The sequence below is a fragment of the Aspergillus luchuensis genome, chromosome 1 (genome assembly GCF_016861625.1).
Source record: "Aspergillus luchuensis IFO 4308 DNA, chromosome 1, nearly complete sequence".
Lineage (NCBI taxonomy): Eukaryota > Fungi > Ascomycota > Eurotiomycetes > Eurotiales > Aspergillaceae > Aspergillus > Aspergillus luchuensis.
Window position 1 is genome coordinate 3,835,894 of NC_054849.1, and position 21,742 is coordinate 3,857,635.

General features: G+C 52.0%; 5 protein-coding genes across 5 annotated transcripts; 3 read left to right on the top strand and 2 right to left on the bottom strand.

The window, feature by feature from the left end:
• Positions 1-5,970: 5,970 nt before the first annotated feature.
• Positions 5,971-12,566, top strand: GLT1 (glutamate synthase (NADH); the record flags this gene model as incomplete). The annotated part of the gene is made up of 4 exons (XM_041683762.1): positions 5,971-6,146; positions 6,252-6,292; positions 6,353-9,702; positions 9,753-12,566. The coding sequence occupies 4 exons, from the start codon at positions 5,971-5,973 to the stop codon at positions 12,564-12,566; spliced, it is 6,381 nt and encodes a 2,126-aa protein (XP_041538014.1).
• Positions 12,567-13,167: 601 nt separating this feature from the next.
• AKAW2_11295A (uncharacterized protein) lies at positions 13,168-14,100 on the bottom strand (the record flags this gene model as incomplete). Its single annotated transcript, XM_041683763.1, has 1 exon — positions 13,168-14,100. The coding sequence occupies one exon, from the start codon at positions 14,098-14,100 to the stop codon at positions 13,168-13,170; it is 933 nt and encodes a 310-aa protein (XP_041538015.1).
• A 670-nt stretch (positions 14,101-14,770) lies between these two features.
• On the bottom strand, positions 14,771-15,454 carry AKAW2_11296A (EMI1 family protein; the record flags this gene model as incomplete). Its single annotated transcript, XM_041683764.1, has 1 exon — positions 14,771-15,454. One exon carries the CDS (start codon positions 15,452-15,454, stop codon positions 14,771-14,773), a length of 684 nt encoding a protein of 227 aa, XP_041538016.1.
• A 303-nt stretch (positions 15,455-15,757) lies between these two features.
• Positions 15,758-18,369, top strand: yme2 (putative RNA12 protein; the record flags this gene model as incomplete). The annotated part of the gene is made up of 3 exons (XM_041683765.1): positions 15,758-15,947; positions 16,006-17,757; positions 17,813-18,369. The coding sequence occupies 3 exons, from the start codon at positions 15,758-15,760 to the stop codon at positions 18,367-18,369; spliced, it is 2,499 nt and encodes an 832-aa protein (XP_041538017.1).
• A 466-nt stretch (positions 18,370-18,835) lies between these two features.
• Positions 18,836-20,605, top strand: AKAW2_11298S (cytochrome P450; the record flags this gene model as incomplete). Its single annotated transcript, XM_041683766.1, has 2 exons — positions 18,836-19,098; positions 19,153-20,605. The coding sequence occupies 2 exons, from the start codon at positions 18,836-18,838 to the stop codon at positions 20,603-20,605; spliced, it is 1,716 nt and encodes a 571-aa protein (XP_041538018.1).
• Positions 20,606-21,742: the final 1,137 nt, after the last annotated feature.

Genomic DNA, 21,742 nt, shown 5'->3' on the forward strand with positions numbered 1-21,742 from the left:
TGATTGGATCACTGTGCATATTGACATTGCTGCTGGCTGGCCGCATTGCAGCATGTAGACAGAGGCTTGACTCTGGACACGCCGTAAGCAAGGGAAACCCTCATGCAATGCCTCTGTCTGCTTCAATGCGTCGCACCAGCCAGACCAGAAACAAGGACGCATGCACAGCAGCGGTTGTATGTATCTATCTCTCACCCACGCTCCGCACCAAGGCCCGCATCAGCCCACAGCGAGGCATCCGGGGTTCTCCGTAGTCCTGCATAGCTGCCGAGTATAACTGCGCAAAGATCACCTGAAGCATGAGCCTAGCCAGCTGTATGAACTGTGCAAAGCAGCAACAGCGAGCCGTGAGAAAATCAGGCCATGGACGGACTACTCTGCTCCACCAATTCGCACAGCTGTAGATGTTGATCTGACATCCTCGTCAGTGTCCTTCTGCAGGAGGGAAGCGTTGTCTTCAATAAAAGAAAATTGTGGCAGTAGCAACTCAGAAATAGCCAGGATAGCCTGGAAAATTACACATGGTAGATCCAGATGCCATCCAGTCAGATGGAGACATTTTACTGGGTCTATGGCGCCTCTGCAGCGGGAGAGATGAATCAGAGTCACGCTGAAATTAATTCGGTCTGCATAAAGACCTACTAAACTAAACCAAACCGTTTGGTACCTTACCGGATGCTACTGGTGTTGTTTGTTCCTGTAATCACGAAAACCGACCTCCTGCTGGCCGCCCCCCCTCCTGCCCGGTTTTCGGTCGCTTCCGTTTGCCAGGCCCGAGAACTCCCGAGAGGTTGCAGGCTCCCGCTCCGTTGTCAAGGTCACATTCGGTGAGCCCAAAGCGGACAAGCCTGAACAGGAAGGATCGGGAGAAAACGGACACCGGAAACATTGGCATCTCCGCTCGGTCATGTGATGCCCGTCGCTCCAAAGCGGATCCTTTCAGTCTGCGGATTGCCAAAAGGCTGGCCCGAATCGAGGTCTGAGATGCGATGGATACGCGAAGGGGGAGAATCGGAACAGCAGTTGCACCTCTGGACAGAGGTAACACGGCAGCTTTGTTGCGTAATACTCCATCTCTCGATAGATCGATCCCCAGCAATGCACCAGACGCAGTCTTGCAATTAGTGATCATTCCACAGCTCCGAGTCATCCCATCCCTCTCGTGCCTCCCGAGCAAGTAAGTCTAAGAGGACCAGTAATTAGCGAGGCGTCAGGACACGCCCACTAGTAGTAGGTGCTATTGCTTGGCCGTTGGAGAGACAAGTGAACCACAGAGAGGATGGGCGAATTTCTTCGGCCTTCGCAGATCGGCCGAGAATTTTAGTCGTTCAGAGGTAAAAGGAAGGAACCGTCTCAGTCATCTGTCTCAAGACAATCCTTCCCGGGGAGCTCACGCCTGAAGCCGTGAAGCCAGCCCTCCAATCGGGCCATCCTCGTACTCATGCGAACTGTCGGACACCTCCTAGCTCCAAGTTTCCCGGAGCACGCCAAAAATGATTATTAAGGATCTAGAGAGGGGGGAAATGAAATTGGCTGCCAGTCTGGCATGGTGGGATCCATTGATCTGTCAGCCAGTAGAAGGTGAACACAACACCGTCCAGGCAACTCGGACGAGGGAGGGGGGGTAAGGGTAAGAGTGGGAGATTGGAAAACAATTGATTTATGTATTACCATAATCATATTCATGCTATTAATTTTCGAATAAATAAGCTCTTATCGGGCCAGGGTTCCGAGTTAGCCAGCATAAAACACCCCCGTGATTATTCCGAAGGGGAAGAAGGAGGGGGGATAGGAAAAGGTTACTAGTTCGATAGCTGGTGAAAGGATACGTTAGTATGGGCAGATCCCGACCTGAACTTGACCAGTGTAATCAGAGCCATACCGGCTTGGTACCGCTCGTATTTCCGGGGGTGTTGGTGTGTGTTCTTCCTGCATGCTCATTGGTCGGGGCCAGTCAATGGCCACGGTCCTACTCCTACTCCGTCCGTTCAGTCCTGTCCGGAGACCCGGACAAGCCCATGGGAATCATTTCACGGGGAGGGTGGGTTTTCCCCAGAAAATTGACCTAGGTTTGGGTCAATGGAAGGTTTCAAAGATCTACGGATGGGACGTCTAGATGCCAGATGGACAGATGGGCGTCGAGTAAGAATGTGGCTATTTGAAGAGGGTGACTGATAAGAGGTTTGGATGACCTCAAGAAATGAGCTTGAGAAATTCGACCGGGTCGAATCCACTGGCATTCTTGGAAACGCAAGGTGCGTCTCGGGGCAGTGGCGGGCCCCGAAATCGGCGGGGCAGGGGTACAGGAAAGCTACTAGGCAGTAAGCTACGGGTGAATGTAACGGAGAGAAGGCAGCCTAAAAGACTGTATTAGAGGGAACGTGGCTCGGAGAGGGGTTGGGTTAATTGTTTGGGGAGGGAGGGAGGGACTGAGAGGGAGGAGGGATTCCGGGACGGATAGGGAAAGGTGCCTAGCTTGGCCGTTGTCGGAAAGGTTGGGCTGACGGAAATTCAAAAAAGGTGGGCGGACAACAGCACTCAGCCATGCTTCTATTGCTGAGGTGAGTGGTACCGCTCCGTGCCAGTAAATTACCCACCATTCCACCTGGCCAAAAATACATATACCGGTTACAACAGCGTATACGCTTGTAACGGGCAAACTTACCAACTTACCATTGATCGCCCGACCACCTGCACCTCAGCGTGGGGTATGCGAGTTTTAGTTCAAAGGCTCTCTCTTCTGGCTTAGGATGGGCAAAGGAAGCGTCTGTTTCTATTAGGGCCCTCCCTCGGTCTAGAGAGCAGCCCACGGGCGAGATCACCTATTGCCCAATGCACCACTTAGCGCCTAGGTCAAAAGTCCTTCGGTTGCAGTCCTCTTGCAAGTTGCAGGCCGCGTGTGCCGGTTGTTCTGCCCTGTCCCTTTTTTTTTTTTTTATTATTCTTTCTTTCTGACTATTTCCGATTGATCAACTTCACAAAGATGTTTAGGCGGCAGATTTATGCACCATGCAATCTATTGCCTAGCCTAGTCGGAGAAGCGAGTCACCAGCCTAGTATGGGTGCACCTTACCACTTCGTAATTCCTGTGGTATACGATGTAGGCAGAGGCCACTTGCGGGCCGTGTACTTAATCACGGTATACTGACACACACCGTAGGGGCCACCCACTTCCTCAATTCCTATGACTACATCCCAATTACTATGACTACAAAAGTTCATCTCCCAGGACGATCTGGGATTTTCTCTTATACATAGAAATAATCGACTTGGAGACTTCATCTCCTTACTGTTCTAATGTGACGCCCAGTGCCTGCCAAGCAATTTTGGAGTAGAAATAGAATTGCTTCTTTAGTAACCTTTAATTTTTGCAGTGCCGCCGGATTTGTCTTCTTTTCCGGGTTTCCCAGGCCACTTGGGGATGACTTACCATGTGCAGCAGCGCACTTTCAGCACAGGCCGACCAACTGATTGGGACAGAATCGGGGATAAGCACTGTATCCCTGCGTTGCCCCACTTATACAACGCCCAATCATTCCATCCAGCTGGGCCCTTTCCCTCCTGCTCTGGTCGAACAGTTGGAGGAAGATGAGAAACTGCGAGTCGTGTAACTAGCCCAGACGGTCTCACCAACCATTGACCATCATAGCCATGGCTTGCACACGGGCATTGAGATGGGCCCTCTGGTATATGCGGTGCTCCAAAAATTTAGTAGCTACGGAACGCTTGACGTGTCTATGGGGCTCCTGCTCGGTACTTTCTACTACCTGCTATACGTATACACTCCTACTAATTTGTTGCAAATATTCCTTTGACTAACAGTGCTTGCACCACCCAAGGCACACTGTAGCTCATGATATGAACCGAATCTTTGCGAACTGTTGGTAGATACAGTTGAATTGGATTGAGATTCGATCATAACCGTCACGACCAGGATTAATCATGCGAGCATATACGAATCAGTGTTCAGGGAATAAGACCACCACGTACCTACAGTGGTTTGTTATCGCATTGATAGGTTTCGTACATTGGACCAGAGAAAGGTGAGTTATGATCCCATGAGCATGAAGTGGAACAGGCCACCCAGGGCATCTACTTCTTCCATTTGTGGATGTTGTAAGTATCACCACCAGGACGATTATGTTCCGGTTGATCCAACCTCTCCAACAGCACTCTGGGTCCTCTTTTGACCTGACTGGGTATGCCAGCCAGCCCACTTGATAGAAGACCGGCCAGATCTCTCACCTGATGGGTCAATTTGTAATTAAGAGTTATGGTGCAGACACGAATGCCAGAATGGAGCTCTGCATGATGGGGAAAAAAAACGTTTCATGCCCACTTGGAGGCAGTGCATTAATACAATGGAGACCAAATACTACTACTACTTTGACTACTACTATGTTGCGTCCCGTAATCTGATTGAATACCACAAACTCGACGATGCCCGTATTGAACGAACGAGGGGAAACAGCATTACGGGACGATACGAAACAAAGTACCCAGTAGACTCCCACTAGCGCCGTCAGCGGACAACCTTTTTCTGTTTCCCTTTTTCTTCTTTTTGGCCCGGGCCCCACCGGCCTGGATCTTGACGTAGCCAAAACCTAATCTTTCTGCGGAAGGTTGTAAAACCGTCATGCTGATTGGTGGGCGCTAGTCTTATCTCCTTCTCTAGAACAAATCCCCGGCTGGAGGTGAAGTACTGTAACAGTCAGTTCAGTCTCCCTTGGTGAATGGGCAAAATGGCTAATCTCTCTCTCTCTCTCTCTATTCCACCTCTCTCCCTCCCTTCCAATACAATGAGCGGATGGAAAAGCTTTCTTCTCTGAGACAAGTCAGAAACCCTGTTGCCAGACTAACTAACAAGCCAGACAACATTTTTAATCCACAAAAAGTCGACGTAAGCCACTCACTCTTACACCACCCACCTTTTTATTTTATTTTATTTTTTTTTGCCTTCTGCACCATGATGACAGAAGCAATAACAAACTTACCTCTTGTAGATCACCATCGTGTATGCATATGGAACTACATCATACACGGGATATTTTGGTGACTGCCGGCAGTGATGCAGCAGAGAGAGGGCAACAGAATGATGAATGATTGATGGGATTGATTGTCATTCAATGCGCCTTTCCTTCCACCCACCCCCCTTACAGTACCCTCCGTAGTCCACTCCGTAGTAGGCGCTAGAATTCATTGCCATCTGCCAGCCCGCATTAGTTCCTTTTTCCCTGCGCCCGTCAACAACCACCGTCTGACTGCTTACACCTGCCTGGCTTTAACCTACTAACTACAACTGTCTTTCCTTTTTAGCACTCCGTCTTCGCTCCTGAAGCTAGGGTAAGCTACGATTTGCCACGGGAATCTCTTGATCATCCCCACCTTCGGTAATTTTCGGTTTCCGTACCATTTGGGCGTTTTTAGAGTAGATTGGATCTGGCGGTGGATTCACCCGACTTGAGCCTACTACTGGAGGTGCGTTCATCCGCCCAGAAGACCGAGAAGGGAAGGGGGGTAACCCCAATTTTACATACTGGTTTGGTACGGAGTATCGGAGGAATCTCGAGGTGAATCCCCGGACCGCACCCCCCCGTAGTAGGAGCTCCCGCTCTCTCTGTCTGTCTTGCCCATTTTATTATTCCCTTCCCTCCCTCCCCTCTCCCCTGGTCGCTTCTCTCCTTCTCTCCTTCTCTCTCTCTTCTTTCTCCCATTATCCATCCCACAAGGAGTCAGACGCTGGGCCATCACCATTAAAAGTTTCTGAATTTTGCCCCTTCCTTGCCCGCGTCATTGTACACCACTCCCCCCCGTCTTTGTGACGACATCGTTCTTATCTATAACAGAACGAATTGCCCCCCTCCCCCCGCCCCGACTTGTTCCGCGGCGATCCCATTGTCCCCCCCATCAACAACCACACCAATTCCCCTAGATTCGCTACTCCATTTTCTGTCGGCCACCGGCGGAAGAATGGGTCTGAACTTGGAGGAACTCTATGGCAAACCTATAGTGGACGAGGAGACTCCGAATGAGTATTCGGAGTACCAGCCGAAGAAGGGATATGGCTGGGCAAACACCTTGCCCGAGAGGCAAGGTCTTTATGACCCCGAATACGAGAAGGATGCTTGTGGTGTAGGCTTTGCAGCGTAAGTGCTCAGCAGGGAACCATCTCTCCCTCAAGGAGTGATCCTCTTATGATTGCGCCTTGGGCTTCATGGATCGACGGGCTAACAGCAACTCTCGCAATCTAGTCACATCAAGGGCAAGCCTAGCCACAAGATTGTCAGTGATGGTAAGCATCTACAATCCTATATGCCTGGTAGGGTTGGAGTATACTAACTGACTTCTGCAGCTCGCAATTTGCTTTGCAACATGACCCATCGCGGTGCCGTTGGCTCGGATGCACGCGATGGTGATGGTGCTGGTGTGATGACCAGTATTCCCCATAAATTCTTTATCAAGAACTTTGCCCGTGAGGTCGGAGTTGATCTCCCTCCCCTCGGTCAGTATGCTGTCGGCAACCTGTTCTTCAAGCCTGAGGAGGAGTCCGTAAAGGAGTCTGTACAGAGCTTCGAGGAAACTGCCACATCCTTGGGACTACGGGTGTTGGGCTGGCGTGAGGTCCCCCGCGACTCTACCATTCTGGGCCCCGCCGCTCTCTCCCGGGAGCCTACCATCCTGCAGCCGTTCGTCGTTCTGAAGTCCGCTTATGGCGAAGGAAACAAGCCAGAGCTTACCGACCCAGAGCTGTTTGACATGAAGACATTCGAACGTCAATTGTATGTCCTGCGAAAGCGGGCTACTCACGTCATCGGTCTCGCCAACTGGTTCTATCTGTGCTCCCTGAGCAACAGAAACATTGTCTACAAGGGTCAACTGGCCCCCGTTCAGGTATACCAGTACTACCATGATCTGGTAAACGTTGACTACGAAGGTCACTTTGCTCTCGTCCACTCCCGTTTCTCTACCAACACATTCCCTTCTTGGGATCGTGCACAGCCCTTGCGCTGGGCCGCCCACAACGGTGAAATTAACACCCTTCGTGGCAACAAGAACTGGATGCGCGCCAGAGAAGGTGTGCTGAAGTCGGACATTTTTGGTGAGGAGCTGGATTCCCTGTACCCCATTGTTGAGGACGGTGGTTCCGACTCGGCAGCGTTCGATAACGTTCTTGAATTGTTGATGATCAACGGTGTGCTTTCATTGCCTGAGGCGGTTATGCTTATGATCCCGGAAGCCTGGCAAGATAACCCGGCTATGGACCCGGCCAAGGCTGCTTTCTACGAATGGGCGGCTTGCCAGATGGAGCCGTGGGACGGCCCGGCTCTCTTTACCTTCTCCGACGGTCGCTACTGCGGTGCAAACCTCGACCGTAACGGTTTGCGTCCTTGCAGATTCTACGTGACCGATGATGACCGCATCGTTTGTGCCTCGGAAGTTGGTGCTGTAGACATTGACCCCGAGCGCGTGGTCCAGAAAGGTCGTCTGCAGCCTGGAAAGATGCTCCTGGTCGACACCGTGGCTGGACGCATCATCGATGACTCTGAGCTCAAATACACTGTATCTCACAGACATGACTTTGCTTCGTGGCTGGATAAGGAGCTCCTCAAATTGCCTGCCATCAAAGAGAGCCTGGACGAACAACGCGTGGACTTGACACATGCCTTGGACGAAACGACCATTCAGAACGACCCTCGTCTGAAGGCCTTTGGCTACTCATTCGAGCAAGTCAGTCTACTCCTTGGTCCCATGGCTGCAGACTCCAAGGAAGCTCTAGGATCCATGGGTAACGACGCCCCCTTGGCTTGTATCGCTAAGCAGCCTCGTCTTATCTACGAATACTTCCGCCAACTCTTCGCTCAAGTTACCAACCCTCCTATTGATCCTATCCGGGAGGCTGTTGTTATGTCCTTGGAGTGCTACGTTGGTCCTCAAGGAAATCTTCTGGAGATGGAACAGTCGCAGTGCCACCGTTTGTTGCTTCCTTCCCCCATCCTCAGTATCCCCGAGTTCAACGCTCTGAAGAACATTTCCCAGGCCCACAAGGACTGGACTGTGAGGACCATTGATATCACCTTCGAAAAGGAGAAGGGCGTTCCAGGATACCTGGAGGCCCTCGATGCCATCTGCGATGCCACCACTGAGGCTATTCAGAATGGTGACAAGATTCTCGTCCTCTCAGACCGTGCCACTGGTGCGGACAGAGTTCCGGTATCTGCTCTTCTAGCAACTGGTCTTGTTCATCACCATCTGGTCCGCAACAAGTGGAGATCTCTTGCTGCCATCGTTGTGGAAACTGCCGAGGCTCGTGAAGTGCACCACATGTGTGTCCTCGTTGGTTACGGAGCTGACGCCATCAACCCCTACCTTGCTATGGAATGTATCTTGAAGATGAACCGGGAGAAGCTGATCCGCAAGCAGCTCCCCGATGAGAAGGTCATCGAGAACTACAAGGCTTCTTGTGATGGTGGTATCCTCAAGGTTATGAGTAAGATGGGTATCTCTACCCTGCAGTCATACAAGGGTGCTCAGATCTTCGAAGCCCTCGGTATCGATGACAGTGTTATTGACCGTTGCTTTGCTGGAACTGCAAGCCGCATCCGTGGTCTGACCTTTGAATTGATTGCCCAAGACGCGTTTGCTTTCCACGAGCGTGGATACCCCTCTCGCGAGATTGTCGATATCCCCGGTCTCCCAGAGTCGGGTGAATACCACTGGCGTGACGGTGGCGAGGAGCACATCAACGACCCTGTCAGTATCGCAAACATGCAGGACGCTGTGCGCACGAAGAACGACAAGTCCTATGAGGCATATGCCAAGGCTGAGCACGAGCAGATCAAGAACTGTACCCTCCGTGGTATGCTTGATTTCGATTTCGAGCAGCGCACACCGATCCCTATTGATCAGGTCGAGCCCTGGACCGAGATTGTTCGTCGATTCGTTACGGGCGCCATGTCGTATGGTTCTATCTCCATGGAGTCTCACTCCACCCTTGCCATTGCAATGAATCGCCTAGGTGGAAAGTCGAACACTGGTGAAGGTGGTGAAGATCCCGAGCGAAGCAAGCTGTTGGAGAATGGCGATACGATGCGGTCCGCCATCAAGCAGATTGCCTCTGGTCGATTTGGTGTGACATCTCACTACCTTGCCGATGCCGATGAACTGCAAATCAAGATGGCACAGGGTGCTAAGCCTGGAGAAGGTGGTGAGCTCCCTGGTCACAAGGTTGTCGGCCCCATTGCGCACACCCGTTACTCTACTCCCGGTGTCGGTCTTATTTCGCCGCCACCCCACCACGATATTTACTCTATCGAGGACCTGAAGCAACTCATCTACGACCTCAAGTGCTCCAACCCTCGCGCACGTGTCTCTGTCAAGCTTGTGTCGGAAGTCGGTGTTGGTATCGTTGCATCCGGTGTCGCAAAGGCCAAGGCTGATCACATCCTGATCTCCGGTCACGATGGTGGTACTGGTGCCTCTCGTTGGACCGGTATCAAGTATGCCGGTCTTCCTTGGGAGTTGGGTCTGGCCGAAACTCACCAGACCTTGGTTCTCAATGACCTGCGTGGACGTGTTGTTGTGCAAACTGATGGTCAACTTCGTACTGGTCGCGATCTTGCGGTCGCTTGCTTGCTCGGAGCCGAAGAGTTCGGGTTCGCTACGACGCCTCTGATCGCCATGGGCTGTATTATGATGCGCAAGGTAAGACGAATATGGAATTTCCCCTTAGACTCGTGCTAACTCATGCTTAGTGTCATCTCAACACTTGCCCTGTCGGTATCGCAACTCAGGACCCGGCACTTCGGGCCAAGTTCCAGGGTACGCCCGAACACGTGATCAACTTCTTCTACTATGTTGCCAACGAGATGCGTGCTATCATGGCCAAGTTGGGCGTCCGCACCGTGAATGAGATGGTTGGACGTGCCGAGCTTCTCAGGGTCCGTGACGATATCCGGAATGCCAAGCAGGAGAAGATTGACTTGTCGCTCATTCTTACTCCTGCCCACTCCCTGCGCCCCGGCGTCGCTACCTACAACGTCCGCAAGCAGGACCACCGTCTGCACACTCGCCTCGATAACAAGCTGATCGCCGAGTCTGAGCTTGCCTTGGAGAAAGGCCTCCCTTGCAGAATTGAGTGCGACATTGTCAACACTGATCGTGGCTTGGGTGCTACCTTGTCTTACCAGGTCAGTCGCCGTTATGGTGGCGAAGGCCTTCCCCAGGATACCATCCACGCCAACATCAAGGGCTCCGCTGGTCAGTCATTCGGTGCTTATCTTGCTCCTGGTATCACTCTCGAGCTGGAAGGCGATGCCAATGACTACGTTGGTAAGGGTCTCTCGGGAGGTCGCCTTATCATCTACCCCCCTCGTGGTGCTGCATTCAAGGCTGAAGAAAACGTCATTGTTGGTAACACTTGCCTTTACGGTGCCACTCGCGGTACTTGCTTCTTCCGCGGTATGGCTGCTGAGCGTTTCGCTGTCCGTAACTCCGGTGCTACCGCAGTCGTTGAGGGCGTTGGTGACCACGGTTGTGAGTACATGACTGGTGGTCGCGTCCTTGTTCTTGGCTCGACTGGTCGTAACTTTGCTGCTGGTATGTCTGGCGGTATCGCCTACATCCTGGATATGAAGCAGGACTTCCACTCCAAGGTCAACATGGAGATGGTTGAGGTGTCCGGCTTGGAAGATCCCGCCGAGATCGCCTTCGTTCGTGGCTTGATCGAGGATCACCATCACTACACCGGATCGGAGCTCGCCGCCCGTATCTTGCTGGACTTTACTCGTGCCCTTCCTCACTTCGTCAAGGTGCTGCCTACGGATTACAAGCGGATCCTACAGGAGGAAGCTGCCAAGGCTGAAGCCGCCAAGAAGGCAGAGTTCTCTTTGCCTCAGCTTCCTAGCACTCCAGTTCCTGCGGAGAAGCCCAAAGCTCAGTCCGACGATGCCAAGAAGGTTGAGATGCTAGATATCGAAGATAGCATCAGCGACTCTAAGACTGAGAAAAAGCGGTCTGCGCTCATTTTGGACAAGACCAGGGGCTTTATGAAATACAACCGGCGCAGCGAGAAGTACCGCAACCCGGCAACTCGGACGCGTGACTGGGCTGAGCTTTCTAATCGCCTGAGCGAGGATGAACTCAAGTACCAGTCCGCGCGCTGCATGGACTGTGGTGTACCTTTCTGCCAGTCTGACACTGGTTGCCCGATTTCCAACATCATTCCCAAGTGGAATGAGTTGGTGTTCCAGAACCAGTGGCAGGATGCTCTCAACCGGCTACTCATGACGAACAACTTCCCCGAATTCACTGGTCGCGTTTGCCCTGCTCCTTGCGAAGGTGCTTGTGTCCTTGGCATCAACGAAGACCCCGTGGGTATCAAGTCTATCGAATGTGCCATTATTGACCGTGGTTTCGAGATGGGCTGGATGGTTCCTCGCCCTCCCAAGACTCGCACGGGCAGGAATGTTGCGATCATCGGCTCTGGCCCTGCAGGTCTCGCTGCTGCCGATCAACTTAATCGGGCTGGCCACACGGTCACTGTTTACGAGCGTGCTGACCGTATCGGTGGTCTTCTGATGTATGGAATTCCCAACATGAAGCTGGACAAGAAGGTCGTGCAGCGTCGCGTTGACCTGATGGCTGCTGAGGGTGTCAAGTTTGCTGCCGGTACCCCCGTCGGCCCAGAGCATGAGATCACGCTAGACTCTCTGCGCCAGACTAACGACGCTGTTATCATTGCTACTGGTGCCACGGTGGCCCGTGACCTGAAGGTCCCTGGTCGTGAGCTTGACGGCGTTCACTTCGCCATGCAATTCCTGCACCGTAACACCAAGTCTTTGCTGGACTCCAACCTTGCCGACGGGGCGTACATCTCCGCCAAGGACAAGCACGTCGTGGTTATTGGTGGTGGTGATACTGGAAACGACTGCATCGGTACATCTGTGCGTCACGGTGCCAAGTCTGTCACCAACTTCGAGTTGCTGCCTCAGCCTCCGCCGGAGCGTGCCCGCGACAACCCGTGGCCTCAGTGGCCCCGTATCTACCGTGTCGACTACGGTCACTCCGAGGTCAAGACGCACATGGGCAAGGACCCTCGTGAATACTGCGTCATGTCTAAGGAGTTCGTTGACGACGGTAGTGGCCGTGTCAAGGGTATCAACACGGTTCGTGTTGAGTGGACCAAGAGCGCTTCTGGTGGCTGGGACATGAAGACCGTTGAAGGCAGTGAGCAATTCTTCCCCGCGGACCTTGTTCTTCTTTCCATGGGCTTCCTTGGGCCCGAGGACCGGGTCCTGGGCGAGGAAATTGAGCGTGATGCCCGCAAGAACGTCAAGACCCCACCAGGACATTACTCCACCAGCGTTCCGGGTGTTTACGCTGCTGGTGACTGCCGTCGTGGCCAGTCTCTCATCGTGTGGGGTATCAACGAAGGTCGTCAATGCGCCCGTGAAGTAGACACTTTCTTGATGGGCATCAGCTCCCAACTCCCTGTCACTGGTGGTATTGTGCGCCGGCCCGCTATCGATGCCGTTCCTCAGGCTGCTCAGCAGACAGTATCTGCTTAAGTCCATCAGAGGTTGCGCCTTGCCGCTAAACTCGCTAGACTGGTTCTAGCTTTGACTGCATGAAACCTCAGTCATGATAGCAACGAATCTACGATTTTCTATGTCGAGAAGAGAAAAAGTGTTTTGACTCGGCCAGGCCATGTTGGGTGGCTTAAAATCTATCACGGCAATTACTTTTATCTTTACTACGATACGTTGCGTCCGTCTTCATGGAAGTTTAGGGTGGGATACAGTCCGATGAAATTATATTTTATTTGGTTTTGCTATTTTGAAGGATGATTTGCAGCGTTCTGTTCCTTCTCAAAAGAGGTGCGAGGTGTCGGAGCGTTTGTGATTTCCGTCCAACACATTTTGATGTACATATTCTCTTCATGACCATATCAATCCCATGGTTCAGTCCATTTATCCCCCCTTTCCAATTCATAAGAACGCACTAGTAGAGATCCCGAAATACCATCTATCAAAGTAGTATGTATGGCTCCGCAGAGTAAATGCATATGACCGGACTCCCATATACTTGACGCATGCCAGTTGCGTGGTATATACCAGCCAAGCCAGTCTAAGACAAGTACTATAGTAGAATAGAATAGGACGGGCAGCTCTACACCCAGTCCCTAGTATCCATATCCTCATCCTCATCAATCTCATACCCCTCCTCCCTCTCATTCACCTGCTCCCAGAACTCCGCCCCCATAACATCCGACGCCTTCCTCTTCTTCATCATCTTCCTCATCTTCCTCTTCTCCACCCGACCCCCCTTAACCGGACTCGGCCGACGAGGGATCACCGCCCCAAACCCACCATTACTACCAAAAGGGCCAGCACCACCTCCACCAGCAGCAGCAACAGAAAACCGCGCAAAATCCCTCTGCTGCGCCTGTCTCGCATGCATCACCGCCACCTGCATCAAATATCCCTCCTTCATGAGAAGGACCTGGTCCAGGAAGTCACCGCCCAGAAAACTCAGCGCGTCGTAGACGATGTTTAATCGAAGCGTGCTGATCTGGGACATGTGATACAGGTTGCGGTAGAACATTTCGTTGTCGAGTTGGGTTGGAGGTTTGCGGATGGGTTTGAGGGGACGGTGGATGATGGGGTGGCTCCGTGGTGGGCTGGGTTTGGGGATGGTGGGGGAGAAGGTGGATGAGGAGGTTAGGGCTGCGGTGGAGGAGGTTGCTGATGTTGTTGTTGTGCTGCTGAGGTCGATCCAGGAGGTCGAGGGGGAGGGGGAGTAGATGGGGATTTCGGTGATGGGGCCCCAGGTTACGGATTTGGGGGGATGGAAGTGGTAGGGTGGTTGTTGTTGTTGTTGGTGGTGAGGGTGGGTGAAAGAGGATGGAGATGGGAATGGGAATGGGGGGTGGGTGGTTGTTGGGGCTGCTGGTGGTGGGATTGATGTTGATGTTGATATTGATGCTGGTGGTGGTGTTGGTGTTGGTGGTCTGTGAGGAAGTTGACGAAGTTGAGCTGGGAAGGCAGGTCCTTCGATAGTATCCAGCGTCTTCTCCGTATTCGTGGTCATATTCACGTCCATGTTAGGGTAGTTCCTGGTGAGGCTGCTAGCCTTCATAGTAGTAATAGTAGTAGTAGTAGTATATTCAGAATTCGAGTCCTCTGTATAATTGTTGGTGGTGGTAGTCAGCATGGCAGAAATGCGATGGAAGAGCGTGCGCATGCGATATGTGGCGGTTAATGGGAATTTCAGTCTCTGCTTGATGCGAAGAGGTTTTTTGAAAGATCCAAAAGGACGCATCATATCAGATGTTTATTGTTCCCGAAGGAGTTCATATCGTAGCCATGGTGCTTGAGTGGCCCAATGGTTGGCTGTTGGTGATTGCTGATGATGACAAGGGTGCTGTTGTTATGTGAGGTCTATATATAGGAGCTGCACAGAGGAGAACAGGTCAAGAGGAATAAAGACACATCGGGATTGTCCGTCGGAAGCAAGTCGCTTTATTGTGTGCGTGAGAGACGGAGACTTCCTTTGTCCTGGGGATGGTGGCTGAGACAATTGGGATGCTCAGATGATGATGGGTGATTGATTTCTGCTAATGCTATTGTACAACGTGCCCCACGAGTTCGGGAGACAGGTATCCATCTACATGGTATCAAATGTGAAGAAAAGGGGAGATCCCTAGGTATGTGTGAAGAGATCTGACACAAAGACGAAAAAATGGATGGGGTCATGATTGGTTGGCTTCTTTTTAGGCCGTAGCAGCTTTCTGCCGCGCTGCTTCTTCTTCCTCTGCCTGCATTTCCCGTTCCAGGGCCGCGAAATCCCCGGAGAATGCATTCTGCACCGGCTCTGTCCGCACGTCCCACACGTCTTCGCTGCTGGGCCCTGTCTTGTACTTGATGGCTTTCTTCCGGTTGTGATCGCGGATTGCCTTCCGGCGCTGCTGATCCGGTAACGTGCGGGTCTTCATGCACATCCAGAAGTTGTCCCAGTGTTCGCTGCAGGACCGCAGCTCACCATAGCGGTAGACGTTGACAAACTGGCCTCCGAAGGACTGGCAGAAAAAGGCATAGTCGAATGCGGAGCGACAGGACATGGTATCATCGTATAGGGATTCGGGGGCAATGGACGAAGGAGGTGCTTGAGGATCGGCGGAGTTGGATGGGGATGATGCGGAATCGGATGATGTGGTATTACCAGCAGATGGTGTCTGCTGCTGCTGCTGCTTTTGACCACTGATATCGCTTTCCAGGCTGGCGATCAGCGTCTTCCATTCTGCGTCGGCCTGCTCCTCGCGGGTGAGAGTCCGGGGTTGCGGTGGTTGTGAAGGTGCGGAGGTGGTCTCTGGAGGGGGTTGTGAAGCAGGAGAACTGGAGGCAGCAGGCGTGGAAGACTGGCCCTCTTTAGGGGCGGAGCTCCACCACCAACCCATGGCAGTGACTGGTTTCAATGGAGGATAGAATGGGAGTCTCCGGGGGATGTTTGGATGGGGACCAAGAAGAGACGGCGGAATTAAGTTGAATGGATTCAAAGCGGATCGAATCCTAAATTTCACCCGAACGCGCCGTGACCGTAATGCGGAGCTGCCCCGCACCACCAAAGATATAATACCCGTCACATCTTGTATTGGTCCAGATCATCCAGTCGACGTCATAGTTGGAGACTCCAGGTACAGCGTCTCTTGTTCTTCAGGAACCCCTCTAGCTTCCTGCACAATGCTGTGAGGTCTGCAGAGATGATGCGAATCCCCTATCGAGCGGTGGTGCCACGCGCAACTTTACCCCATGCACGCTTCAGTAGACCTTCTGCGATTCTTTCCTTGACAAAGGCGTTCATCGTCAATCGGCGTACTTCCTCACATGCCTCTTTCATCGAGACTGGGCACATTGATGTGAAAGACGACGAGGGTCTTGTATTTGTGAATAGTATGGGTTTCGCGCCTCTGATACTGTATGCCTTGCTAACAATCCATGTTGGGGGTAGATATCTTTCCGTCGAAGCTACAATGGTTGCTACAAGGCCCGCTGAGCGGGACTAAAACCTACGAAGAGGCGTTGAAACGAATCAACAGACCCCATCTGGCGGCGTCGGATCCATTGCATATAATCCGCCGTGTCTTCCCCCAGAGCCTGAACGTCGACATCCGGGAAGTCATTCCGCGCTTCAGAGAAGGCGGTGCTTTCGTGAAATATGTTCGCAAGGATGGTGTCCGAGACACTGACATTGTAACCGCCGTGCAAGACCATCTGGAGCACAATCCTATCCGGCCCTGGTTCAACCCGTTTCAGCAGGTCAAGGTTGCCCACGTACATGGCAGACCGTGGATCGAGGATCTATATCGCATCCCAAGCCAGCGGCTGCGCGTGGAATTCCTGCCAGGCTCTGTTGATGGAGCCGCAACGGAACTGACCACGGAAACGTTGTATTCTTTCTTCAGAAGATATGGAAAATTAAGGGACATTGAGAGACAGCCGACCGATTCGAAAATCGCTCCGAGATATGCCTTTGTGTCGTTCACGCGGCAAAAGTACGCAGTCATGGCCAAGAACTGCATGCACGGGTTCACCATCCCGGAGCAAGAAGGTGGCGGCAAGTCCGGAACGAGGATTAAGATCAAGTACGAGCGGAAGATCAAGTTATCAGTCATCAAGGACTGGATCCTGAACCATCCGAGGATCGTGATCCCTGCCATTGCCGCACTCATTGCGGCCATCACTGTGACCATCTTCGACCCTATCCGCACATTTTTCATCGAAATGAAGATCAAGGCCACTCTGCAAACTGAGGAGAACAGTGTCCTTCAATGGATCCGGAATCAGGTCAACAAGGCCAACATCATCTACTTCGGGCGCCAGAGAACAGACCCTCGTCGTCTCACTGCGATATGGGAGGATCGCCAGGGAGACATTAAGCAGTTGCAGTCCTGGCTGATGGAGAATGCCGAGACGTTCATCGTCATCCACGGCCCTCGGGGCACGGGAAAGCGAGAGCTTGTGTTGGACAGAGCACTCGAAAACTACAAGTACAAGGTCGTCATCGATTGTAAACAGATCCAAGACGCCAAAGGCGATACTGCAAAGATAGCCCGTGCTGCTAGCCAGGTCGGTTATCGGCCTGTGTTCTCATGGATGAACAGCATGAGCAGCTTTATCGACCTAGCTGCGCAGGGCATGATCGGCACCAAGGCTGGCTTCTCTGAGACATTGGATGCGCAGCTGAGCAAGATCTGGCAGAATACTGCCACTGCCCTAAAGAGGGTTGCCCTGTCTAACAGGAAAAATGATGACAAGGAGGCACACCTCTCAGACGAAGAGTACCTAGAAGCTCACCCCGAGAAGCGTCCCGTCGTAGTCATCGACAACTTTCTGCATAATGCCTCTGAGAGCAGTGTGGTGTACGACAAGATCACCGAGTGGGCCGCAGGCCTCACAACCGGAAACATTGCTCATGTAGTATTCTTGACTACTGACGTTTCCTTCTCCAAACCTCTGAGCAAGGCATTGCCAAACTCAGTGTTCCGGACCATTACCCTAGGTGATTGCTCGCTCGACGTGGGCAGAAAATTTGTCCTCAGCCACCTTGAGCATGGGGAGAAGGATGGAGCCAACTTAGGCCAGAGCATGGAAGAAGTAGGAGACTTGGGTACCCTGGATAGCTGCATAGAAGTGCTGGGAGGCCGAGTGACCGACCTTGAATTTATGGCACGGCGCATCGAGACTGGAGAAACGCCCAGAGGTAGGTTGGATCCACTTTGGCTGATCAATGGCGCGTATGGCTAAAAATAAAACAGCGGCAGTTAATCGCATCATCGAACAATCGGCATCCGAGATCTTGAAGATGTTCGTCTTTGACCCGGACATTGAATCCAAACAGTGGAGCCACGAACAGGCCTGGCATTTGATTAAGACGCTAGCCCACTCTCAGGATGGCACTTTACCGTACAATCAAGTTCTCCTCTCCGATTTGTTCAAAGAGAACGGCGAGGCCACCCTCAGAGCTCTTGAACAAGCCGAGCTTATCGCAATCAGTTCCGTCAACGGATGCCCTGACGCAGTGAAGCCTGGCAAGCCTGTCTATCGGGCGGTATTTAAGCGGTTAACGGAGAACAAGACGCTGAGTAGCCGGCTGGACCTGGACATCGTCAAGCAGCTGCTGAGTAGTGAAAACAAGAGCATTGGGAAATATGAGCAGGAGCTACAGGTATTGGGTTCTCTCCCCAAGCAGCCCCGAGAGCTCAGCGCACGGATTCAGTGGCTCCTGCAGAAGGTGGCAAGTTCGCAGAACAAGATCAGCCAGTATGAACACGAGAGTGCCATCTTACAGAAGGTGTTGCGCCGAGAGCATTGACCACGAGGAAAATATGTATATTTTCTGTATCATTGATAGTAATGACTAGTTAGTTGCACCGAATGAATGATGAGCCATAAATAGTACAGAGAGTACGTAGTAAACAAGTTGAAGATGAAACCAACCGGGAACGACTTTAGCCGCAGGCCAGATCAGGTGTGGCTGAGCTAAGCGTCACAGCCCGTACGGTAATTTACTGAATAATCCAGTTTGGCCATCATTTCAAAGCAAGAATCAAACTCTCGTTTCTTTTCTTTGCTTCAGGCGTTGCACAAATTTTTCTTTACTTTTTGTTTTTATTTCTTCGATTTTCCCCTTCTGAATGGGAATTGTTTATTTACCTTTGGTGTAAATTGCGCTCTCTTTTTCTGGATATCCATGTCATCTCACCTGTGATCGCATCCCCCGTCCTTCTTTTCCCTAATTCTGCCCCCGTTTTCGGGCCGGTTCTTCCTCGTTCATTACGATGGAACAGTATGACTTGTTAGCGCCAGGGAATCTTGTACGATTCGTCGGCGATGTTCTCAAGACTATCGGATGGCCAGCCATAGTGGCTATTCTGGTCTCCATCTGCGTGGTGACTCGTCTCATCACCGAATATCAAAGTCGTTCCCGTGGGATCTCCGAGGGACGTCCGCGTCCCGTAAGGACGGTGCCATATTGGCTGCCCTGGCTAGGCCATGGCCCGGCTTTTGCCTGGGACCATGTTGATCTCATTCAAAAGTCCAGGTTTGTCTCCAAATCAGCCAAATAGCTGCTGCAAAGTTCTCACAAATTCTACAGAAAGTCGATGAAGGAGGCCGTGTTTGGAATCTACATGGGTGGCACCAAACACGATATTGTCCTGGCCCCATCCCTGGTCAACTCGGTATTGGCTGCTCGGGGTACCTCCTCGACGGACTTGATCAATTATGCCCTTGAGAAGATCTTTGGCGACCGAGGTGTGGTTCGTAAATTGAATCCTGTAGACCATCATACGCTCAACCACAATATTCCCAACCTTCTCATGCGGGAGCCTTTTTTGACCGAAGGCACCAGAACCGCTACCCGCTTGATTGAACGGGAGATCCCTAATTTGGTGACCAACTGCCGAAGCATCGTGGACCAGATGCTGTGGGAGCGCGGAAGCCAGGCTATTGTCGTTGACGGGGAAGACCCGCTTGCCTGCGAGGTGAACTTTTTCGCCCTCATCAGAAGGTTCGTTGGACACGTTACTACGGCAATTTTCATGGGCGAGGCCATTCTTGAGGCTTTCCCTGCCCTGCTGGAAGATGTGTTCACGCTGGACAATCAGTTTGTGCCTCTGTCCATGGGCATCCCTCGGTTGGCCCACCCTGGGGTTTCTGCAGCGCATGTTGCCCGTCGACGGCTCCTCGATTCTCTTACAGAGTACCATCAGGCCTTCGTTGCTTGGGATGATGGGATTGATCCTGGACTCACGTTTCGAGATCTTGACGACATCTCGGAACCTATAAAGGAGCGGATCCGCAAATGCAAAGAGCTAGGACTTTCTGCAAGGTCTAGCGCACCAATACATCTATCCTTGCTTTGGGCGATGAACGGAAACTCCCCGAATGTTGTCTTTTGGCACCTTCTCCGGATGTATGCCAGCCCTACGCTCCTGGAAGAGATTCGCAAGGAGGTCGCTCCTTATGTGAAGATTGTCCGGCAGGAAAGCGGCTTCGCTTTCCAAGAAGCCCCCAAGCTGTCAATCGATACAGATGCCCTAGTCAAATCGTGTCCTTTGTTGAAGGCAAGCTTCTATGAGACATTGCGCTTAGATTCAGCGCCTCTGTCGTTTCGGGGAGTTACCGCTGACCTCACCATCACGGAATCCGCTGAAGATGCCGCTATCGCCGGCGTAGCGCAGCCTCGGTCATATGAGCTCAAGAAGGGCGATACCGTGGCTATTCCGCACGCTGTTCTCCATACAGACCCCAAATACTTCGCTAATCCTCGTGATTATGACCCAATGAGGTTCATCTCTACCGACTCCGAAACCGGCCAGAGGAAAGCGAACGTACACACCATCAAGCCATTTGGTGGCGGAGTATCGGGATGCGAGGGCCGTGCCTTTGCAGAGAGGAAGCTCCTTGCGTTCGCCGCGGCAATCATCACCATGTGGGATGTCAAGCCCGCCCAAGAGGGAGGCTTCACCATTCCTGAACATCGGCCGTCTGGCGCGGCATATCTGCCTCGGAAGGATGTCCGGGTGCGGATCACGCAGCGTGCTTAAGGAGCGGTGGGGGCTATAGTACATTTAATTACGAGTATAATCTGAAATACCTCTAATCAATCTAAGGCGTCAGTGATTCTGACAAAGTTTGTAGACCGACTAGGAATAGCCGAGTCCTCATGCGGCATTATGACGCTGCACACATATTCCTCAGCAGTTGTGCCTCCACAATATCATCACCGTCTTCGACCCTTATATGTGCATACCTGCAATATTCGTCTTATTCGTCTCTACATATCATCTGCAATCACTGATCCTTCCTTTATCGTTCAAGGGTCTTTGAAGATTCTTCCTAGATGACGGAGAATCACGGTGCCGGGATCATTTCCCAGATGTCGACTTTGGGGTATCTCAAAGAAAAAACATTATAGAGGCCCGCTACTTGTGACGGTAGGCCAAAATAATCTGCTGTTAGGAAAGACTGCCATCCGTGGCATGATCTTGATTATAAGACCACGTCTCCATGTTTATGCGGTGCCAGCGAAGATACACGCAAATAAGATGGTTAAAGATGGTTCTGAGGTTACATGTCCAATCTCTATCAAGTCCTTTACATGCTTCGGTCTTCCGAGCGAATCTGAGCAATCGAGACCAACATAAGCACTCTGGCCCCTGCATCCGGAGTGCCATTTTAGCGCTCCGATAGGACAATTGAGGGGAAAAGTAAGTAGGATCTTTGGGTTGAGTGCGCTGATCAGCCCATGCCCTCTGGGAATCCTTCAAGAAGACTTGGTGCTCCAATCGGAGGACTGGATTTCACCTAACCTGCTGTGTCAGCGGAAATGGACTGGGAGTCACCTGGATTTCTCGTCTTTTTGTCGGTTTGTCTGGACTTTGTCAGCCAGTGACGGATATGTTAATAATCTTGATGCCTCACTTCACGGAGGCGCCAATGGGTTGCCGCTATACATGCATCATAAGCGACACTACCATTTCTCGTCTCCTCGGACCATTTCATGATCAGTATATATGCATTTCAACCCTTGCGATAACTCCTTATACATTCATTGGCCTTGCATTGATCTAAGTCTCTTCTAATCATAAAGAATATCTCCCCTGCCGAACAACTTCCACAGCGCACGGAGCTCTGTGATATGGAGGGAGTGATGGAAGACTATTTACAGGAGGCTCGAAATA